At 54.5% G+C, this 21,899-nt stretch overlaps 1 protein-coding gene across 1 annotated transcript in view; it reads left to right on the top strand.

Moving 5' to 3' along the window:
• ITGA11 (integrin subunit alpha 11) overlaps positions 1–21,899 on the top strand; it is a 116,071-nt gene that overhangs the window by 78,542 nt on the left and 15,630 nt on the right. The window contains exons 11-20 of the mRNA XM_080667661.1: positions 1,171–1,315; positions 3,220–3,368; positions 6,484–6,624; positions 6,897–7,100; positions 7,999–8,129; positions 10,812–10,978; positions 12,298–12,440; positions 13,878–13,988; positions 17,566–17,651; positions 18,633–18,840. Of these exons, the coding sequence (XP_080523787.1) occupies positions 1,171–1,315; positions 3,220–3,368; positions 6,484–6,624; positions 6,897–7,100; positions 7,999–8,129; positions 10,812–10,978; positions 12,298–12,440; positions 13,878–13,988; positions 17,566–17,651; positions 18,633–18,840 (1,485 nt within the window). The remainder of the gene's footprint in view (positions 1–1,170; positions 1,316–3,219; positions 3,369–6,483; positions 6,625–6,896; positions 7,101–7,998; positions 8,130–10,811; positions 10,979–12,297; positions 12,441–13,877; positions 13,989–17,565; positions 17,652–18,632; positions 18,841–21,899) is intronic.

A 21,899-nucleotide genomic window follows, 5' to 3' on the forward strand; every position in this document is an offset into this window, starting at 1 on the left:
ATGCTTTGACTCCTGCCGCCACCCCCTGCCCCGGAAGTGCTTTGTGGATGAATTAATGAATGAGAACAGCTGCTTATGTACCCAGTCCTTCTTAGCTGCCAAGCACCTGCTAAGAATTTAAAATGCTAGTTCTTACAACAAAACAGCTGAGGAACCTGAGGCTCAGAGAAAGAGAGAAACTTGCCAGAGGTTACACAGCTAGAAGCTTGAAAGTGGAACAAGTCTCCAGAGCTCATGCTGTAACCACGAGGCCAGGAATTCTCAACCTCAGCCCTATTGACTATCCGGGCCAGAAGCTTCTTTCTTTTTTTTTTTTTTTTTTAATATATATTTTTATTGATTTCAGAGAGGAAGGGAGAGGGTTGTCATAAATGTGGCCTTGGCTCATCTGTCCAGCCTCATCTTGAACCACACTGCCCCTCTCACTCAGCGTTCCAGACCCAGTTTTCAGTTCCTTAAAACCAAAGGCTCTAAACCCTCTCCAGCCTCAGGGCCTTTGCACAAGTTGTCCCCACCCCTCCAAGTGTCTGGATAAGCATCACATTCAAAAACGCCTTTGCTGACCCTGTCTCAACCTAAATTAAACCTCACTGTGGCCTTTATTACATCCCTCTTCCCATTTATCACAGTTTGCGACTATTACATTTATTTGTGTATTCATTTAGGGTCTTTGAGCTCCATGAGGTGTCTGGCACAAAGTAAACACAGTGAATTTTCACTTATAAAATGAAGAAGTAGGATTTACACACAGGGAAGCAACTCAGACACTAAGAGGAATGTGGACGGAGGCCAAGTGCAGAGCACAGCTTGAAGGAGTGTCAGGGGGAGGAGGAGTGACAAGAGACTTCCTGGAGGGGTTCTGAAGCCCAAAGAGTAATAGAGGATTGGTCGTGGGTTTGGAGTTTCTTTCTAAAACATTCCTTCTCTCCTAAGATCCCACCCTTAGGATTACTTTGACCCATTTTGCTCTAAGGATGGATTGGGCAAGAAGGTCCTTGACTCATTCAAAAGCCAAGGATCCTGGCTACAAAGTTGGGCTGTTAAATAATGAACCCAGGAGAAGGCACCCAGGGTGGCTGGCAGATGCTTCGTGGTGCAGGACCTGGTGTGGCTTCCCAGAGAGGGGCACCTGGGGGACCAGAGCTGATGTGTGTCCCTCCCCACTGTCAGGACGGGATTCTGCTGGGAGCCGTTGGTGCCTATGACTGGAACGGAGCTGTGCTCAAGGAGACCAGTGGCGGGAAGGTCATTCCCCTCCGAGAGTCCTACCTGAAGGAGTTCCCCGAGGAGCTCAAGAACCACGGCGCATATCTGGGTGAGAGCCAGCGCGGGGCCGCTGCTGGGCAGTGGGCAAGGAGGGACCCCGGGGAGCCACACCGCCCACCCATGGCCCGAGGGGCCCATCTGTGAGCATTCTGTGCTGATTCAAGCCGGGATCAGGGTCATCGCCTCTTCAGCCTGGCGCCCACCACGCCAGCACCCTGCCCGGCAAGTAAGCAGGTAGAATAAATGACAAGCCACGCACCTGCCCCTGAAATGTGCTCCACTGGATGTTTCTAATGCTCCTCCTCCTCCTAGAAGATCCTGGTGGGTAGAGCCAGGCTGAAGGACCCTCATGAAACCCCTGGTCTTAACCACAGTCACCACCTTGGGTGGGATCCTGAAGGAGTGCCTCTTCTCCTGCTCCTCCTCCCTCTGGGGCTCGGCCAGTGAGGGCAGAGTCTGGGTCTCTGGAAGATTCCTCCCTACATGCCCCAAGGGAGTGGGGAGACTGGGGGAAGGAGACTGGGAGGCTGGGCTCTCTGCCTCCACAAGGAAGCTGTATGGCCTGCCGGCCGAGCCCTCTGGGCAGGCCTTTGGGAGGCTGGTTCAGCTTTCAGGGTGGCCCTGCCTGCTGGCCAAAGAGCCACATGGGAACTGAAGCCCCAGCCAGCAGACTGATGGGAGCAGGAAATTCTCAGTGCTGCTTGGAGCTTTGCGGGTCAGCTCATGCTTGCATGCAGGACATGCAGCCCCAGGCCACTCCCACCACCACCATCTCCCACTTGGAAGGCCTGAGGCCCAGGGCCAGTTGAAAACATTTCCAGCAGGGCCACTGAGGGCTCAGCTCAGAAGAAATCTCTGCTCCACACCACAAGGCTAACTCCACCCCACCCTCATGCAGGCATTTGTGGTTGTGCTAAATGCACAGCCACGGTAACTACCCCACGCGGCGTCCTGGCCCTACTGACCTTTCAAGCCCCATTTCCCAGGACACACCTCCAGGGGTCAGAAAAGTTGTGTCTGGAACCAGAGTAGACAGCCTGCTGCTCCCACACTCCTAGCCACTGAATCAGCTCCTCTGTGCATCCTGTAGCCACTCTGGAACCAACTGCTAGAAACCGGATGACAGTGTCACACACACACATGCACACATGCACACACGCACACATGCACACATGGCAGAAGGAGACATCCATTCCCAGAAAGAGCCCAGGAACTGCCAGCAGGCCTGACGCCCATCTAAAAACCGCGATCCAGGATTCAAAATCATCCGGCAGAGAGTGGAACTCGGCTTTGCATGCTTTCCGGAGAGTTGCCTGAAGATGCTGCACGGTCACCTTCTGGGTGCTGAGTGAGCAGCCCGAGAGTCACGGTGCTCAGGCAGCGCCATCCTGAGAACGCAGATCGGCATCTTTCCAAAGAGCCCTGGGTTTCCATTTCTTCCTATTCTGCGTGGCGTGTGTGTGGCCTGAGAGCACCTGGGAGCTCCCTCCTTTGAGTCTGCAAAGCTTTGGGGCTGCAAGAATCCCTGAGGTCTTCACAGCTACGCAGACAACATTGGTTTTCATGAGCCACTTAGCAAGGATTTATGGGAATGGAGAGGGCACTGTTTGGTCCCTGATAAGCAGTTAGTGGGGATCAAAAACCAAGCCTGCCTAATATAAAGTGAAACGTGGCCTGGGCTCACCCTTCCGCCTTCTGCTGCCGGTGAAGGAGGGGATGTGATCATTCCAGGTCAGCTACGCCTTTAGTGGCCCCGCCTGGCTTCCTGTATTCCCTGCGGCCGGGGTGGGTGCAGGCCTGGGAATGACTGCCCTGTGTTATGGCATCTGCCCAGCCGCCCTGAATGCGCTTCCTGCACCGGCCTGCCCTCCGCACAGCTGAGCCATTCGTGGGGTCCTGGCAAGGCCTGCCGAGCACGTGGGCCAGAGACCAGCCTGTTTCCTCCTGCGGCAGGGTACACAGTCACATCGGTCGTGTCCTCCAGGCAGGGGCGGGTGTACGTGGCTGGAGCCCCCCGGTTCAACCACACCGGCAAAGCCATCCTGTTCACCATGCACAACAACCGGAGCCTCACCATCCACCAGGCCCTGCGGGGCGAGCAGGTAACGAAGGGGGAGGTTTCTGGGGAGGGAGGAACAGAGAGGGCTAGGCCAATGGGGAAAGCTGGGCTGGAGGGGTCTCTGGAGCTCATCTCTTCCCTCTCAGTAGAACGGTCCCCAGACCCACACACAACATTCTTTCCTGGTTGGGGGACATCTATCTCCTTCTCACCAGCCTTGGAGCGAACTGTTCCATCCCCAGAAAGCCAGGCCTGGTCCCTCTGCAGCGAGGAGAAGCTGAGCATTTGCTTGCCTGCATTTCATGGACTTCACCCTGACTACCAGCTTCTTCCTGGTCATGTTTAGAGTTCATGGCTAGAAGCAGCCTCCAGGCTGTGCTTCCCGGCCTGGGCTGCCAGGTCCCTAGGTGTCCTGAGGAGCAGTCATGTTCCTTAAGCCATCTTCACACTGCCAGGAGTGGGAGCAATTGTGCACCCACCCACTCGAGGCCCCATGGGTTTGCCAAGACGCCAGCTTCTTTCCTTTTCCTGGAATGTTAACAATGCAGAACGGTACGGTGGCCAATGCCACTGCCCCGCCTGGGATGTGGTGGGCAACCAGACCATGCTGCGGAGAGTCTCGTGTTGGACAGTCATGAATGCAGATGGAAAGCTATGACAACAGTCATTGGTGGTGAAAAGACCAGAACACAGGGTTCTGATCCAAGTCATTTCAATAGCCAAGGAAGCCTGTGGTCCTGGAAAGCAGCATAGCTTTTCCATGGTTATAGAGTTGGTTCATGACTGGGTCAAGTTCAGAACCCAGGACTCTCGGTGGGGCTCTTACATTCTGCCACCTCCTAACCCCAACCCCAAAACCAGGCCTCGGCCCCTCCTGACAAGCAGGATCCAGCATCCATGGCATCCTGGGCCTTAGGCTGGGCCCTGTCCAGGTCTTACTGTCCTAGCTCTACAGAGCCTAGGAACAGCCCTGTCTCCTGCATCATCTACTACTGCCCTTGGCCTGTCACCTTGAGGACAAGTTCCTCACTGGGTCTAACCTAAACCCCTCCAGCTGTAGGAAGCCCTCATCCCACCATTCCTCTTGTCATCTCAAGGGCAATGGTGGACCCAGGACACTGCTCTGTCCCACAGCCTCTGCCCTCTCCACCCACACTTTGCCCAGGGCCAGCTCTTTTGGGAATCCAAGGCTAGACCTTGAGAGCTGGAGGGAATTTGCTGATGGATTTATGACATTTTTACTGCCCAGTCCCGCCTCCAACATCCGAAAGAGAAACCACAGTGCTGAAGGCAGCTAAATTAAGTGGATTCTAAATCACCATGACCCACATAGCTGAGGCCACATATTTAGACAAATGTCTCCTTCCCTCCCCACCCCCCTTATTTTTTTTCTGTCTGCCTTTTAATTACTTTAGGCAAGCACATCTTTTGCCCCGGGTTTATGATTTTTGTTTCTCTCTTCTGTATTTTTATCTTTCTCCTTAGTTAAAAGCTGTTCATGCTCTAGGATAGTTTTTTCTGAAAGCACCCTAAGCCAGGAGGTGACTGGGGGAGGGAGAGTCATGGGCTCAGGTGTTAGACAGACCCAAGTTCCAGCCCAATTTGGCCATGACCAGCCTTCGGACCTTGGGCAAGTGACTCAAATTCTCTGAGCTTCAGTTCCTTCCCTGTAAGATGAGGACCATGATCTCTCTTAAGAAAACATGAGGCTCATACATGCGAACCCGAGGCTGTAAAGTGTATCATATAGGGCCTGTCCCTGGGAAGCCTCCTTCCCTTTCCTGGGTGACCCACTGGTTCAATAAACATTTACTGAGTGCCTCCCCTGTGCCAGGCAGGGCACCAAGGCCTGGAGGGAACTCAGCAGGCACAGTGCCCACCTCACGAGGCACCTGTGTAGGGAGCAGCCGCTGGTGGGAGGAGTATGAGGCCAGGGGAGCATCTAGAAGGGGCAGCCACTGTGGGGAGTGGAGTGGGAAGGGCAGAGATGCTTCTAATAGAAAGTGACCTGAGGGATGGTAGACACTCACAGGGCAGGGGAGAGGCGAGGAGGGCCTGGGGCTTCTAAAGAAGAGAAATCACAGGGTGAGGCAGGAAGGGTTGTAGGAGCCAGACGTGGGGGCCAGAGGCTGGGGAGGGAGGGAAGCAGGTCCAGCAGCATCACACTGGAGAGTTTGGACTTTTTCCCAAAAGCAAGGAAGCAGCATGGTCAGCAGCTAGAGGCCACTCTGGCTGCGCGTGGGGTGGGCTGGAGGGGCTGGCCTGGACGCAGGGAGGCCCTGGGATGGTGCCCGACCTGGGGAGGGAGCAGCAGAGGGGGAAGTAGATGGATTGGGGCCATGTTTGGCAAACACCAGGTGGGACTCGCTGGGAGACTGCAGGTGGAGAGGGTAAAGGGTGGGGCCGGGGAGGACCCCCTGGTTGAGTGGGTGATGGCACCCTCACTGAGGTGGGGAGCGTGGCACCCGGTGTGGGAGAGGAACATAATGACTGCTCAAATGCTGGAAAGAAATCATAATTCACCACACACGGTGCTAATCTCAGTTATCTGTGACATTAAAAACTGAAATGAGTTAAATGTTCAACAATAGAGGACTGATTAAACACATTGGCACATGCATAATTCTGAATATTATAGAATCAGCAATGTTGTGTAGTAAAAAATAATAAATGCTCATGCTCCATCAGTATGCCAACCATATGTATGGTATGATCCTAGGTTGGAAAAATAGACCATACACACACACACACACTCTAGAGAAAACAGACTAGAAGAAAACACAATGAAAGGCTCACAGCAGCTGGATGTTTGAACAAGGGGTGACTTTTATTTTCTTCTTTAGACCTTTTTGTTATTTTGCTCTTTTTTGCCATTATAATGTATCCATTACAAACAGAAGAAATGGCAGTCAATAAGATCGAACACTGGAAAGAAGAATGGGGCAGAGATGTATAACAAGGAAAAAGAGAAGGAAGGACAGACTGACAGGGCGAGTCCACTCCATGGGAGGGGGTAAGGGAGAGAGGCATGAGAAGGGGAGGGTCTTCTGGTTTGTTCACCCTAAATTCCGAGTCAAAGGCTGTCGTCCGTCCTCCTGCACTGGCGAGGCGAGGCCTCCCAGCAGCCCAGCCCCACGCCTCTCCCGCCTGTGCCGCAGATAGGCTCTTACTACGGGAGTGAGATCACCGCGGTGGACATCGATGGCGACGGTGTGACTGACGTCCTGCTGGTGGGCGCCCCCATGTACTTCAGCGAGGGCCGAGAGCGAGGCAGGGTGTACATCTACAACCTGAGACAGGTACTGCTTTGGGGGGACTGGCAGCCTCCCAGGGGCACTGGTCCCTGCCTTCGCCCTGGTTTCCACGAGGAAAGCTGGGTCACGGGAGAGGCCCACGCCCGCTGCTGAGCCAGGCCAAGGAGGCCTGGAAGCTCCTCTGTCGCTGGGCTTCTGTAGCCAGAGGAGGATGCTGGGGAGAGCGGCAAGAGAGGATGCTGCAGGCCAGAGGTGGTCGTGACCCCGAGGGCCCTTGCCAAAGTCCCCTGAGCCTTTTCCTGCCCCTGCTTTTCCAGAACCGGTTTGTTTACAACGGGACACTGAAGGATTCCCACAACTACCAGAATGCCCGATTCGGGTCCTCCATCGTCTGGGTGCGCGACCTCAACCAAGATTCCTACAACGATGTGGTGGTGGGAGCCCCATTGGAGGACAACCACGAAGGAGCCATCTACATCTTCCACGGCTTCCAAGGCAGCCTCCTAAGGACGCCGAAGCAGGTAGCGCCAATGCGGGGAGCTGGGCCCTCGAGTCTAATGGCTCCTGCTCAGCCATTGGCTCAGGGTTGTCTCCTGGGTCCTCATCCAGGGAAGGATCCCATCTCCTACCTCTACTTGCCTTGTGTCCAAATTGTGAAACGGGTACATTTTTCTTCGGGGACTTCCACATCACCCCTGTGGGCACCTCTCCCTGCTTAACTCTATCTCAACAACAACAGAGTCCCAGGGACCCGAACCTCACCCCTTCCACACGCGTCCATGCACCTGACCACAGCAGAGAACTCCTATCCGGTCTCACTCTTCTCCAAAAATGCTTCAGGCTGGTCACTTTGCTCTTGGCTCTCAAAGTGACCCATTCCAGGTCCCGTCCTTGCAGGGTCATTTTCTTTGTTTAATGTTATTAGTAAGACAGTCTAATATGCCACGTTTGTGATACTAATGGGTTACCTGCCAGGTAACATGGACTTACACTTCATGGGGAACTCTTTTCAGACACAGTACTTTACCTGTGGTCGGCAAACTGTGGCTCGCGAGCCACATGCAGCTCTTTGGCCCCTTGAGTGTGGCTCTTCCACAAAATACCATGGCCTGGGCGAATCTATTTTGAAGAAGTGGCGTTAGAAGAAGTTTAAGTTTAAAAAATTTGGCTCTCAAAAGAAATTTCAATCATTGTACTGTTGATATTTGGCTCTGTTGACTAATGAGTTTGCCGACCACTGCTTTCGTCCAAAGGCACAACCTAAAGGCAGGCATTTCAGGGCCAGCACAGGCCAGGAGAGGAGAGAGCGTTGGGCTGGAGGCTCCCTCCGGGGTTCCCATTTGTATTTGCCCCGTAGGGGGGCCCCGCCCACTCTGGTCTAACAGTGTCCAGTCCCAGCTTTCTCTTCCCACTCCCTAGAGGATCGCTGCCTCGGAGCTGGCTCCCGGCCTCCAGTATTTCGGCTGCAGCCTCCATGGGCAACTGGACCTCAACGAGGATGGGCTCGTCGACCTGGCGGTGGGCGCCCTGGGCAGCGCTGTGATTTTGTGGTTGGTTCCTTCGCTTTTCTTGACTCTTGGCTCTCCTGAGAGTCATGACGGATACAGTGTTTAAAAGCTATGCTTCTGGATCTGAGTCCCTTTCTGTAATCATTGTCAGCCGAACTCACCCTGTTCCTACCCCGTGGTGGTTACAAACCTTTGTACGGAACGACTAAGTTATTTTGAAGTCCCAACCCCTCTTCTCAATGGAGGTCTAAGATGTTTGAGCACTTAGTGTCAAAAAGCACCTCTTAGAATGCATCCTAAAAGTTCTGGCTACTTAGGCATTTCTTCGACTTCAGCCTTTCAGGCTCCTTAAAGGAACAGATCTCCCTTCTCCGGTGGGTGAAAAATGTATGTAATACAGAGATTGCTTCCCTCCAAAGCCCTTTGCACTACTTGTCTCCCTTCCCAGGACCTAATTCCTGCACCAACCCACTAGACATTTGCCGTCTGTCTGCACACAGGGTCTGCCTTAGCAGTCGTCTACAGCTTTTAAAAAAAAGCTATCTGAAAGCCTGTATATTTTACCATGTGATGTCTACTTTTTGAGCTGAAAAAAAAAATGTTTTAATTTGAACTTTTTTTATATATGAGATATTTTTCATCATAAATAGGATAACTTAAGGAAAATTTGTAAAGAAGATCGCTCAGTTTCATCACCTTAACATTACCACTGTTAACATTTTGGCCTATCTCTTGAACTTTTTTCCACCTGCATATAATGGTCTATAAATGCAACCACACTTTTCATACAACTATAAGAGGCATTAAACAGGCCGTGGTGTGACTTCACAGGGTGATAAAGGAGGAGCAGACATACTCTTGGGCCTCAAGAATATTACACCCCATGGGGCAAGGTGTGAGCCCAGCTTTTCTAGAAGACAGCTGAAGCTTAGGCGTTAATGCTCTGGGTGGGGAGGGCTTCCATCCCAGACATGAGGGTGAAAGGAAACTGCAGCGGGAGAATCCTGAACCAGCCAGTCCAGCGGCCTGTGATCAGCGTGTGACCGCCGTGGAGAACTATGCAGGCTCTGCATGGCGCCTTGCTCACTGTCTCTCCAGAGGTGGGACACCACCTCCACTCCCTGCAACAGCCGTCAAGGGGGGAGAGGGGGAGCAGGGCCCCTGCGGGCTCCTCACGTCACCCGCTGGCCATGGCCAAGCTTCAGCTGCCCACACTCCCAGGTGGTGTCCCCTGGGCAGCGCAGGGAGCAGGGTCTCTGTGGGAGCAGCATGCACCGGCATGCGGCCCGGCTCTCTGTGACGGTCTGCTCGAACCTGAGGGCTCTTAGGTCGTCGGAGGTGGCAGCTCGGACGGTAAAGGTATTCACTGTGTTGGTTCCAGTCAGGAAGCAAGACAGGTGACCAAGACCCAGGGTAAGGTGTAGATGTGGCCTAGCGGGTCCTTAGGGTGACACATGAACTAAGTCCTTTACGGGAAACAAAGTGGGCGCATACACACCCCAACAGAAAGGACTGGATCAAGCTCTAGCTTCTGAGTCCACACGAAGGGCCGCCTGAGCAGTGATGGACTTGAGGGCGGAGCCCGCTGGGGAGACTTTAGGTCCCACGATCTCCCATGGGACTGACTGCCCGTTAGCATCACCTGGGGAGCTTTTAAATCTCTCACTACCCAGGCTTTGCCCAGCCACAGTAGTTTTCAAAGACTCCCCAGTGTTTGTTTCCAATGGATAGCTGAGTTTGAGAACCGCTGAGATGAGCTATTATATTTACACACCACACTGTCTCACTTACCTGCTTTGATACTTACAATTCCTGTGGGCGAGGTCATGTGACTAGGAGGAACCAATGGAGCCAAGACTCAAATCCACCCTTCTCACTCCACAGCGAGTACACAGCAGCCCCTTATGCTAAAAAGAGCAGAGTGTTAGCACAGACAGTCACGCGGAAACTCTGAGGCATCTACGTCCCACTACACTTAGTTCTTTTCATATCCACGCGTGGTTTGGAAAGGCAATGCATTTCCTTCCCAAAATAGGTTTGACTTAGACCAGCGGACGAGTAAGTGAGTTTCCTTGGCTGCCTGGACGGGTGGTGCCAGGTGGGTGGGTGTGGAATCTCCAGGACAGGGAGCGGGTCCCTCCTGCGGCTGCACACTGGACTCACCTGGGAGCTTTCACACAAGCCCTTCAAAGTCTGTCCAGGGACCAACAGCATCAGCAATCCCTAGAACTTGCTAGAAATGCAGCATCTGTGCCCACCTATAGATCAGGTCCGCATTCTCCCAGGCCCCCGAGAGACGTGCCAGTGTTAAAATATAGAAGCACCGCTTTAAGACATGGCGATGCCGATTCTGCATGCAAGTTGGGCACGGGATTTCTCAAGCTCTCCCGATTACTCTAACGTTTATCCGGGGTTAGAAACCACTGCTCTAAACGTGACGAGGCGGCCAAAGGAAGTCAGTGTGGTCTGCAGCAAGGAAAACAGTGAAGGGCTGCCTCAAGGAGCAAGGGGGTCGCTGAGCCGGCCCCTGGTCACCTGTGCCTGTTTTGCCCAGTTCTTCCACAACTAGGGTCCTCTCTACCCACCGTCCCCACACACTGCCTCACCCTCCAGTGATGGTTTTGCGTATTCCACTCCCATCTGCTCTCCGCCTGCCACCTCCCCCAGGTCACAGCTGGGCCGCCTTGGGCCCACCCTACCCCAGCTGCCGCCCTTCTTCTCCAGGTCCCGCCCCGTGGTTCAGATCAACGCCAGCCTCCACTTCGAGCCGCCCAAGATCAACATCTTCCACAGGGACTGCAAGCGCAGCGGCAGAGACGCCACCTGCCTGGCCGCCTTCCTCTGCTTCACGCCCGTCTTCCTGGCACCGCACTTCCAAACAGCGACAGTTGGTAAACCAGGCCCTCCCTCTCCCCCATGGATGCCAGGATTGCTCTATTTCAAAACCTGGGCTTTCACTGGGATTTAAGTACCAGGTCACACCTTTGATGACTGCTAGATGCCCATTTGACACTCTAATTGGAAAGGACAGAGGGGATATCGTGCCAGTGAGCAGCGGTGACCGGAGGAAAGGCCAGGAGAAGAAGGCAATAGTTGGGGTGCAGTTTGGATCAGAACAGAGGACTGGAAGCAGTGGAGTAAACTGGGTGCGAACGCCATGAAGTCAGCCTGGATGCAGGGCAACTCAGACCCAGTAGGGGAGCTGGAGACAGGGATCAGGCGATGGAGACCCTGTAGCAGTGGGCTCTGCTCCGAGGAGGAGGTGTGAGTCTGCAGCAGGGCGGTGCGCTTCTGAGGGTTCATCACTTCACTTCCGGCCAAGGCTGGGGTCAGACACTGCTCGTGGCAGCCTTGGGCCCAGGCAGCCCTAGGAGGTGCCAGCTGCAGGCTCTGGGACCAGGCCGGGCTGTGCAGGAAGTGGGGGTTACAGAGAGCTTCTCAGCCAAGGAGCAGGGCCAACCAGACGAAGAAGAAACAGGTGTCGGGGGGAAGATGAGAACAGAGTGGGGCCTGGGTGGTGTGCCTTTCTCTCAGCTGTGACCTATGAAAGGAGAAAGATGCCAGGACCTGGCGCACCCAGAGGACCGGCTGGGTTCCAGAAAGGCCTGGGCCTTCCTGGAATCTGTGAAAGATCCGCCTCGTTGAAGGGGAGGAGGCTGTAGGACTCCAACCCCAGATCAGGGTCTTAAGTCTGAGGAAGTGGTGGGAAGCTGGTGGGAGCTGGCCAGCCTCCCCCACTAGTGTGATGGGAGGCTCTGAGCCTGACATGCTGGGATCCCAGAGCCGAGGGTGAGCGCTGGGGAGAGGAAAGGGCAGAGGCGGAAAGGTGGGTTGAATCCAGGAGGGGCTCAAACGGGCATCACCCTGACTCTGGTTCTGTGTCCTCTCCTCCTACTGCATTCACTTTCCCTCCATTTCTTCCTCTTTCTCTTTCCCCTCACTGTCAGCCTCATTTCCCTTCCTCCTCCTCTGCCTTCTTCTTCTCGTCGGTTCCTTTCTTTCCTTCTTTCTCCTTCATCACTTGTTCTCTGCATGGGCGTTTCCTGCCCACCCTGGGCCTCCTGAGGGGAGAGGAGCAGCTCTTTGCTGGCCTGCCTGGAGGGCTTCCTGGAGGAGGCTGACTTCCCAGAGGCTGTTCTAAATGAGAGGCAAACAGTCTTGGGTGGAAATGTGGCTTTGCCTTCAGGGTCCTGCCCTCTCCCTCCTCCAGGCATCAGGTACAATGCCACCATGGATGAGAGGCGGTACACGCCACGCGCCCACATGGACGAGGGTGGGGACCGATACACAAACAGGGCTGTCCTGCTCTCCTCCGGCCAGGAGCACTGTGACCGCATCAACTTCCATGTCCTGGTGAGCCTGACGCCCTGCAGCCCCACTAGCAGAACCCAAGTTCCAACAGGAAGGGGACACGGAGCTGGATGGGGGTGCTGCCGCAGGAGAGCCAGAGAGCTCAGCGGGTGCCAGCAGACCTCAGGGGGGCAGCCAGCGGGCAGTGCCCTAGACCGTGGCCACCCCCTACTCAGGCCCCAGAGAAAAGGCCATTGGGACACACTACCTACCACTGACAGTGCCCTCCTCCGAAACCCCTTCTTCCAGCTCTCAAGCGCCCACTGTTTCTTTAGCGGGACGAAATGTGGAGGGTGCGCGCAGTGAGGGCTAGTGGGAAGAGCAGGGTCAGCCAGCAGGGACCGTGGCTTGGGAAAAAAGAATAAGCAGGCATCGGCTGAAAATGAATCCAGGTGAGGCCAGTGAGGTGGACAAGCTGGGAGGAGGGACAGAGAGAGGCCAGCCTGGCAGAGAGGGAGAACCCATGAGGGCCTGGTGCCCCATTTAATGGATAAAGAAACGTCAAGTACCCAGGCCACAGCTCCAGCCTCAGGGACACAAGCACAGGGCACTCAGAGCCCCCTGGCCCAGGATGCAATGGGCAAAGTCAGGAAAGCTAGTGGGGGTGAGAAGTCCTCGCGTCTGTTCATAGGGTGCCTCTTCTGATGTGCTGGCAACTGGGTGTCAAAGTGTGGCCCCAGGACCAGCAGCATCCCCATCACCTGGGACCTCGTTAGAAATGCACGTTTTCAAACCCCATCCCAGACCTACTGAGTCAGAAACTCTGGGGGTGGGACTCAGTGTTTTAACAGCCCTTCCCCCATCCCGGGGATCCTGCAGCACCTCAAGTTTGGGAGCTACTGCCTTAATACAAAGAAGCCACGCGTGTCAGGATCGGGGTTCCCTGGGGGAGATTTTTCAGGCACCTCCAAGCATCCCTCTTACCGCCTATACATAGAACAACGGGAATCACCCCTATTTGGCCACAGGCTTGGTCCTTCATGGGTTTAACACACAGAGTCAGCCCTGTCACAGAGCCAGGCCTGTGCTGAGAGGGCTCGGAGGGGGGAAGACGGACACAACCAGGAGCTTGAGAGCCACGTGGCAGGGGCGGTGACGGGTCTGGACAGGATGTGGGGATGGGTGCTGCCCGGCTGCCTGGAGGTGGAGGTGCTGGGAGATGGGTGCCCGGCCATAAAGAAGGAGCAGGAGCTGGGTGAGGCACCCAAGCAGCCAGGTGGCCACGGCCGAGCCCAGGGTCCTGTCCAGGGACACACTCTCCAGCTGCGGCCCCGACTGGGAACCTCCAGCCCCCACGGCAGCTCCTCTCCCCTGTCCTCGTGCTGAGGGCCCACAGGGCACTGCCCTCCTGGTTCAGGGAGGTGACGTCCCTCTCAGTGATCCCGGCCCAGGAACGGATGCCCGCTCTGCCCTCACCCGCCCTCCCCTCCTCCCGCACAGGACACCGCTGACTACGTGAAGCCAGTGGCCTTCTCAGTCGAGTATTCCTTGGAGGACCCCGACCACGGCCCCATGCTGGACGACGGCTGGCCCACTACCCTCAGAGTCTCGGTACGTTCTGGCACACAGGGCGCACAACCCCGGTGCATGCCCAGCCACGCCCCTGCCTCCTCCCAGAAGCCCAGACCTGAGGGGGGCAGCCCCGAAGGAATTCCCCTGCACCTGCCCGCAAACCCGCAGCACGCTCCCTCCCGCCTCCCTGTGGCCTGTGCTGAACCATCTTTTGAGGGGAAGGACCAGGCCTCCTATTGAAGGCCCCCCGCATCCCAGCACAGGGTGAGCGAGCACTGAGTGGGTCACAGGACCTGAGGGGCCTCAGATCTGATCGCTGCCTCGCTTACAGATGAGGGCACTGGAGGCCTGAGAGGGCCTGGTCTGCTGCTTGTTGAATGACTGGCTGACAGCAGACACCCTTCCCACCTGCTCCTAAGTATTCCAAAAACAGGTGCTTTCACCTCATCCTGGGCTCGGGCCCCACCCTCACCCACGTTTTCTATTCCCTGGCTCGAGGGGCATCAGAATCTTCTGAAATCTGACACGAGATGCCCCGCCATCTGCCACTCCTTACGCATGCCACTCAGAGGAGATGTCAGACGGGCACCAATTCTGTCCGAGCTGTGCTGGGAAACCAGGCAAATGTGTAAACAGCAGGATCTCAGACCTAAGCCCTCGGGATTTAGTAAACAGCTCTAAACAGACCGCAAAGCTCTCCAGACTGTGACCTGTGAGGTCTGGTCTCTGAGAATGCCTCTGAGAATTACTGCATAGAATCCAGCCGGCAAACAAAATTTCAGATACTCAACTCACGTTCTTCCATGTATTTCTCCAACATAAAAGGGTTCCAATACTAACACTTCTGAAAATCCCCTCTTTGCTCCCATTCACCTCGATCAAGTCCCCTGCTCCTCTGGCATCCCCCCTTCCGAGACCTCCCACACTCTGCCGCCAGACCCTCAACCTTCACACCTTCCCCTCCTTTCCTGCTTCTGAGTCACAAATGCGTAAGAGAGGCTGCCGCTGCCTTAAAATGCAGTAGAGCGGGAGAGAACTGGACTGGCAGAGCCAGGAGAGGGGACGAGCTGATGCACTCAGTCATCAATGTTTTCCCCATCACAGTCATTACGAAGCCATGACAGCACATGACTGAGTATGTGTCACTCACTGTACACACACGGGGAAGCACATGATGCAGATTCATGCGCAGGGTACTCAGTGCTCTGACACCGGTGATCTCGATGCAAGCTGGTGACAAGGGTCACCGGCCAGGTCGAAGAGCTCCGAGGAAGTGTAATCGAGCAATCAGATGATAGGGTGGAGGGACTCCCTGGAGGAGGTGGCTTTTGACTAGATCTTAACGGATGATATGCCGAGATGAGGAGGATGGGCTTCACTCCAGGAGCACTGGCAGGGAAGTGGAAAACAGCAAGGTGAAGAGATGTCTAAAGGAAAGGTGAGAAATCGAGCCGTAAAAGACAGTCTGGGGCACACTACTGAGGGCTTGCAAAGCAGCGAAGCTTCTAGAAATCCTGTTAATCTGGACGCCTAGCCCCCAACAAATTAGCAACATTCTTCTCATCACTCTTCTACAGTCTTAGTTAGTTTCTGTTAAACACCCAGCACTGACCTCTTGGGGCAGTGGTTGGCAAACTCATTCGTCAACAGAGCCAAATATCAACAGTACAACGATTGAAATTTCTTTTGAGAGCCAAATTTTTTAAACTTAAACTTCTTCTAACGCCACTTCTTCAAAATAGACTCGCCCAGGCCGTGGTATTTTGTGGAAGAGCCACACTCAAGGGGCCAAAGAGCTGCATGTGGCTCACGAGCCGCAGTTTGCCGACCACTGTCTTGGGGGAATGAGCCATTCCATATAATTGAGTAGAACAGCTGCTATGACATTAAAGTATTCCTTTTAATGAACTGGATAGGAGTTTTCCCGAAGGTTATTATTATCTTCTGTGTGAGTGGCTATCCTAGGGCTATCGGATGAGGAAGACACAGATTCTGCTCTCAGCTCATGGGGAAGATGGATGTGTGAACAACTAATTCTAGTGTGGAGTTTCCACACTTCTTACAGCACGCTGGGCAGAGGCGGGACCTATTTCACTGGAGACTTGAAATCACCTAAGCGGCGTGGTCGCTGGAATACAGTGAAGCCCCTGAGGCTACCAAAGTGTCTTGAACTATGGCCCTTCACAGAATGACCTCTCTTTGCCCAACTTCATATGGCTCTGCCGTCCTCTTTCCTGGCGCTATTACAGTGTGCCTGCTTCTAGCTGCAAATCCTCCTCCTCCCCTCCCTCCCCACCCCCCATCCCACCCTGGGATGGGGAAGCTGAGGGGCGGGCTTGATAGAAATGAGTCTCAACTACGAGCATAAGTAAAGGCCAGGAGCTCGCCTTTGAGAAAAGTTAATGAATTTAAGAGACACCTGGCCTCGGTGGCACCTGTTTCCCCTCCCTGGGTTTGGGCTGGGAGTGACAGTTGCTGCTCCTCAGGGGCTTGATTTGAGTACCCAACTGCCTGGATGGGCCACGGGCACATCAAGCTCCACATGCCCCTAAACTGGATGTGCCCCTAAGCCAGCGTGCCCCTCCACTTAGGAGCAGCCATCCTTCCAGACACGAAAAGAGAGACTCACCCAACATCCTGGACCCTTTCTCCCTTCGCCCTGGGAGCCAGGACCCACTGGTCCCTCCCTGAGATCCATGACCTGTTTTCTCCTCTCCACACCCACTACCACACTGACACCGTCATCACCTCCTTCATGAACATTTCAGCAGCCTCCTCCGAGGTCTCCCTGCCTCTGCTCTTGACTCTTCAAGTTCATCCACCCATGGAAGCCAGAGGGGGCCTTCAGGATACAGGCCTGGCAGTTCACTCCCTGCCAAAGGCAGTTAGTGGGTCCTATCCGTTGTCAGGCATGACCCCAAGGCCCTTAGGAACTGGCCCCTGGCCATCTCTCCGTCTCCCCTACCCCTTCCTATAGCAACACCAAACTACCTGCCATTTCCCCAACTCCCATGCTGCTTCGTGCCTCGGGACCTTTGCACAGGCTCTTCCGTTCTCCGAGACTGTCCTCTCCCTCTGGCCCATCAGCTAACTGGCCCATCCTTCAGAACTTCCCTGAACTTCTCTGAAGCCTCCTCTGACCATCTAGAGGACAAAATACCTGTTTCCTCCCTCTGCCTCTTCTATTTGCCACACAGGTTTCTTTTTTGCACATTTCACACTAGAATTAGTTGTTCACACATCCAGCTTCCCCATGAGCTGAGAGCAGAATCTGTGTCTTCCTCATCCGATAGCCGTAGGATAGCCACTCACAGAGATAACCAATGCGTGTTCGCTGGAACTGACCTGCTGGGGAAATGGGTACTCTGTGCTACCAGCTCAGTTAAGATCTGAGAGGGATCCAGGAGGAGTTGAGTTTTGAGCCATGTTTTAAAGAAGGGAAAGTCTATGCAAAAGCATGAGAAACGGCAGTGCGGTGTCGGATAAGGGCAGAAAAGACAAAGCCCATGTCCAGTGCACTAGAGAGAGGAGCTGGTGTGCTGTGGGGGTGAGGGACGTGGACTCCAGGCTGTGGGCTTCCTACCCAGCCACCCGCCCCCGGGCTCTCCCGGTCCAGGTTCCCTTCTGGAATGGCTGCAACGAGGACGAGCACTGTGTCCCTGACCTCCTGCTGGATGCCCACAGTGACCTGCCCACAGCCATGTGAGTCTGGCTCCTCCCCAGGCCCCTACCCTGACTCCTCTTTCTTCCCTGCTGGTGCCGCTGGGAATCCCAGGGCCCTGGATTAGTTCCTTCTCATAAGCAGCAGGGGTCAAATACTGAACTTGGAGCCTGGGTCTAGTCCAGGCTCTGCCTCTAACTCCTGTGTGACCTCAGGCAAGTCTCCTCCTTTTCTGGGCCTCAGTTGCCTACTGTATAAAATGAAACCTGCTAGTCTAATCAAACCCCTTCAAACTTCGTTTGGAAAAAGGAGCCCATACTAGAAAACAGACAAAAGGTGGAGACCAGGGCCCTGGAGATCCAGGTCCTCATCCTCCAGTCCCAGACTAGGTGACCTTTAAGGTTCATGGACTGGCTGCGTGAGCTCCATGCTGAGGAGACTAGCAGAGGGTGCCTGCAATCCCCTGGAAGACACAAACTAGCCTACAAGGAAGAGGAAGGAACAATATCCTATTTTGAATTTATGTTTTCAACTTTTTTGTGCTCAATTTTTAAACAACTATGAGATGATTTAGATAGAAGACATATACAAAAAATAGAAATAGCCACTTGTAGAAGGATGAAGCAAATATTCCAAGCACCTAGGCCAGTGGTCGGCAAACTCATTAGTCAACAGAGCCAAATATCAACAGTACAACGATTGAAATTTCTTTTGAGAGCCAAATTTTTTAAACTTAAACTTCTTCTAACGCCACTTCTTCAAAATAGACTCGCCCAGGCCGTGGTATTTTGTGGAAGAGCCACACTCAAGGGGCCAAAGAGCCGCATGTGGCTCGTGAGCCGCAGTTTGCCGACCACGGACCTAGGCTAATAATCAGAATAATCTCTGCATTTAGCTCTGAGCTTCCTGGCAGCCAAAGCCAAAAGGAAAAGATGCTGAGCAGAGAGGTGATGCATGAGTAGTAAGGTCTACCCCCACCTCCCCCCTCTATCGGCCTGATCCCTGGGGTCTCTTTCCTGCAGGGAGTACTGCCAGAGGGTGCTGAGGAAGCCTACTCAGGACTGCTCCGCATACACGCTGTCCTTTGACACCACGGTTTTCATCATAGAGAGCACGCGCCGGCGGGTGGCGGTGGAGGCCATGCTGGAGAACAGGGGCGAGAACGCCTATAGCACAGTCCTAAATATTTCACAGTCAGCAAACCTGCAGTTTGCCAGCTTGATCCAGAGGGTAAGACCACAGTGACCTGCCCAGGCTGCCTGAGGTGAAGGGCAGAGGCAGGAGAGGGGGCTTCAGGCCTGGCTGCACATTAGAATCCACCAGGGAGCTTAAAAACTCCTGTGACCAGACTTCTCCCCAAACTTCTAATTGATCTAGTCTGGGTGGGGCCTGGATCTAGTCTGGGTGGGGCCTGGATCAGCTGCCCAGATGGAGGTAGTGTACCACCAGGATTGAGAACCAGCAGTCGAAGGGAGTCTGAGCCCTTCAGGAACATGGGAAGGAAAGTCCTTCAGTCCCTGTCCTTGGCCCTCACACACACAGACACGCATAAACACGCATACACCAAGCGTATGCGCACCAGCACATATACCTCCAGCTTTCTCAGAAGGGGCCTTCCAACAAGAATTAAAACAGGTTACTCTTACTTTAAAACCTCCCATCATTCCCGCTTACTTTCACAACAAATTCCAAACTCCTTATTATGGCATCCAAGGCCCTTCCCTGCTTCCCCCTGACCACCTGCTGCTTCTGCCCTCTCCTCCACATCTATAGCCCCATTGGCCACCGCTGTTTCCCACACACCTGCTCTTTCACACCAAGGCCCTCCCACCACGGTCCCCTGCCTGGGGCTCCCTCCCTCCTCTGCCCAACAAGCCCCTGCTCCTTCTCAGTAACCACTTACAATGCCCAGCACTGTGCTCAGCTCTTGGCATGATAGTGATGGAGGTGGTGGTGGTGGTGGTAGTGATGGTGATGGAGTGTGGTGGTGGTGGTGGTAGAGGTGGTGGTGGTGATGGTGGTGATAATGATGATGGTGGTGGAGATGGTGATGGAGGAGGTGGTGGTGGTGGTGGTGGTGGAGGTGGTGATGGAGGTGGTGGTGGTGGTGGTGGTGGAGATGGTGATGGAGGTGGTGGTGGTGATGGTAGTGGTGGTGGTGATGGTGATAATGGTGATGATGGTGATGGTGATGATGGTGATGGAGGTGGTGGTGGTGGTGGTGGTGGTGATGGTGGTGGAGATGGTGATGGTGGTGGTGATGGTTGTGGTGGTGGTGGTGGTGGTGGTGGTGGAGGTGGTGGTGGTGATGGTAGTGGTGGTGGTGATGGTGATAATGGTGATGATGGTGATGGTGATGATGGTGATGGAGGTGGTGGTGGTGGTGGTGGTGGTGATGGTGGTGGAGATGGTGATGGTGGTGGTGATGGTGGTGGTGGTGGTGGTGGTGGTGGTGGTGGTAGAGGTGGTGGTAGTGATGGTAGTGGTGGTGATGGTTGTGGTGGTGGTGGTGGAGGTGGTAGTGGTGGTAGAGGTGGTGTGGTGATGGTGATGATGGTGATAATGGTGATGATGGTGATGGTGATGGAGGTGGTGGTGGTGGTGGTGGTGGTGATGGTGGTGGAGATGGTGATGGTGGTGGTGATGGTTGTGGTGGTGGTGGTGGTGGTGGTAGAGGTGGTGGTAGTGATGGTAGTGGTGGTGATGGTTGTGGTGGTGGTGGTGGAGGTGGTAGTGGTGGTAGAGGTGGTGTGGTGATGGTGATGATGGTGATAATGGTGATGATGGTGATGGTGATGATGGTGATGGAGGTGGTGGTGGCGGTGGTGGTGGTGGTGGTAGTAGTATCCCCATTTTACAGAGGAGGCAACTGAGGCATAGAGAAGGGTTGAATGGCCTGAACAGGACCACCCAGCTAGTAAGTGGCTCCTGAGCTGCTCTTCAGGACCAGGCGTAGTCCTCATGTCACGCTCTCTGGGCTTCCTTCCCACGGGCCACGTAGGTCCCGCACAGCTCTGTGGCACAGCCTGTGTGTGCTCCAAGAAAATCACCAGTGTCAGAGTGCTGCCCTGTGCTAGCCCTGGACTCCCGGGGTGCAAGTGCCCTGACTTAGCCACATCTGTCCCCAGGGCTGGGCCAGGGATGGACACACAGAAGAGCCTCCAGACATGTTTGTTGAGTAAAACTAAGACATCGTTGTCACAGTGGGTGCTGGGGTGTCCCAGGTCCCCTCAGATACAGTCTCTGTTCTCATTGATCTCAGAGTGTCCTCGTGAAGCCCAGAGTGGGGGACCAGGTGTCAGTGCCTTTCTGTCCTCACCCCCACTGCAGAGCCGCTGCCCAGCACCGCCCCAGACTCAGGCCCTCTCAGGCCCAGGTCTACCGCCAGCCTCCTCCACAGCCCTGAGATGAGGGGCCCGTCTGACAGTCTTCCCCAGCCTCTCCTGCCCAGAGGCTTTGTATCTGTCTCCAGGGGAAATTGAGCCTCAAACCTGCAGCCACTGTTTTCTGCTTCCCTGGCCCAGACTTTATAAGCCTGTGTCTATTCATAGCCCTGGGAGGAAGGAATCGTGGAATTTTCTGTGGCATGGAGGGGCTTGGCAGTGAGTGAAGGAAAAGAGATGTGGGAAATGTGTTCTGTCAAGGGCTGTGTCCACACACACGCGGGTGGTGTGTGGGGCTGGCCTGCAGCCTGGCTCCTCCACAGATGCCGCCGTCTGCCCCAGCCAGAAGATGCTCACAGCTTGGAGACCAGCCTCTCCTCTGTCTTCCCACCCCCGACCCCACCATCTGGCCAAGGAGAGCACCCCCTCAGCCAAATACAGATGTGTTTGTCTACCACACACACTTTGTACACACACATGCAAAAACATACAAACCTACATAAACATCCAAGCAAACACAAATACTACATGTGCATGCAACGGGGCACATGCACATGCATGTACTCATGTGCAGACCGACACACACAGTCTACACAGATGTATCTCCACATCCACACATGCCTGTGCCCAGTGGTGCAGTACCCACGATGGGGATAAATATCCCTCATGATAGCTGCCACACATGGAATGATTACAAGAGTCTGGGCATTGAATGAGGCCCTGCACTTGCATGCATTGTGTCATTTAATCCTCATAACAACTAAATGTGGTAGGTACTATCATCCCCATTTAACAGATGAGCAAAATGAGACCCAAGCAAATGAGTGCACAACCAGCAGCATGTAACCACATACTGTGTGTGAGTCCCTTCCCCCAGACCTGTGCTGAGGGCTCAGCTAGCCCAGC

The sequence above is a fragment of the Plecotus auritus genome, assembly GCF_963455305.1.
Source record: "Plecotus auritus genome assembly, chromosome: 1".
NCBI lineage: Eukaryota > Metazoa > Chordata > Mammalia > Chiroptera > Vespertilionidae > Plecotus > Plecotus auritus.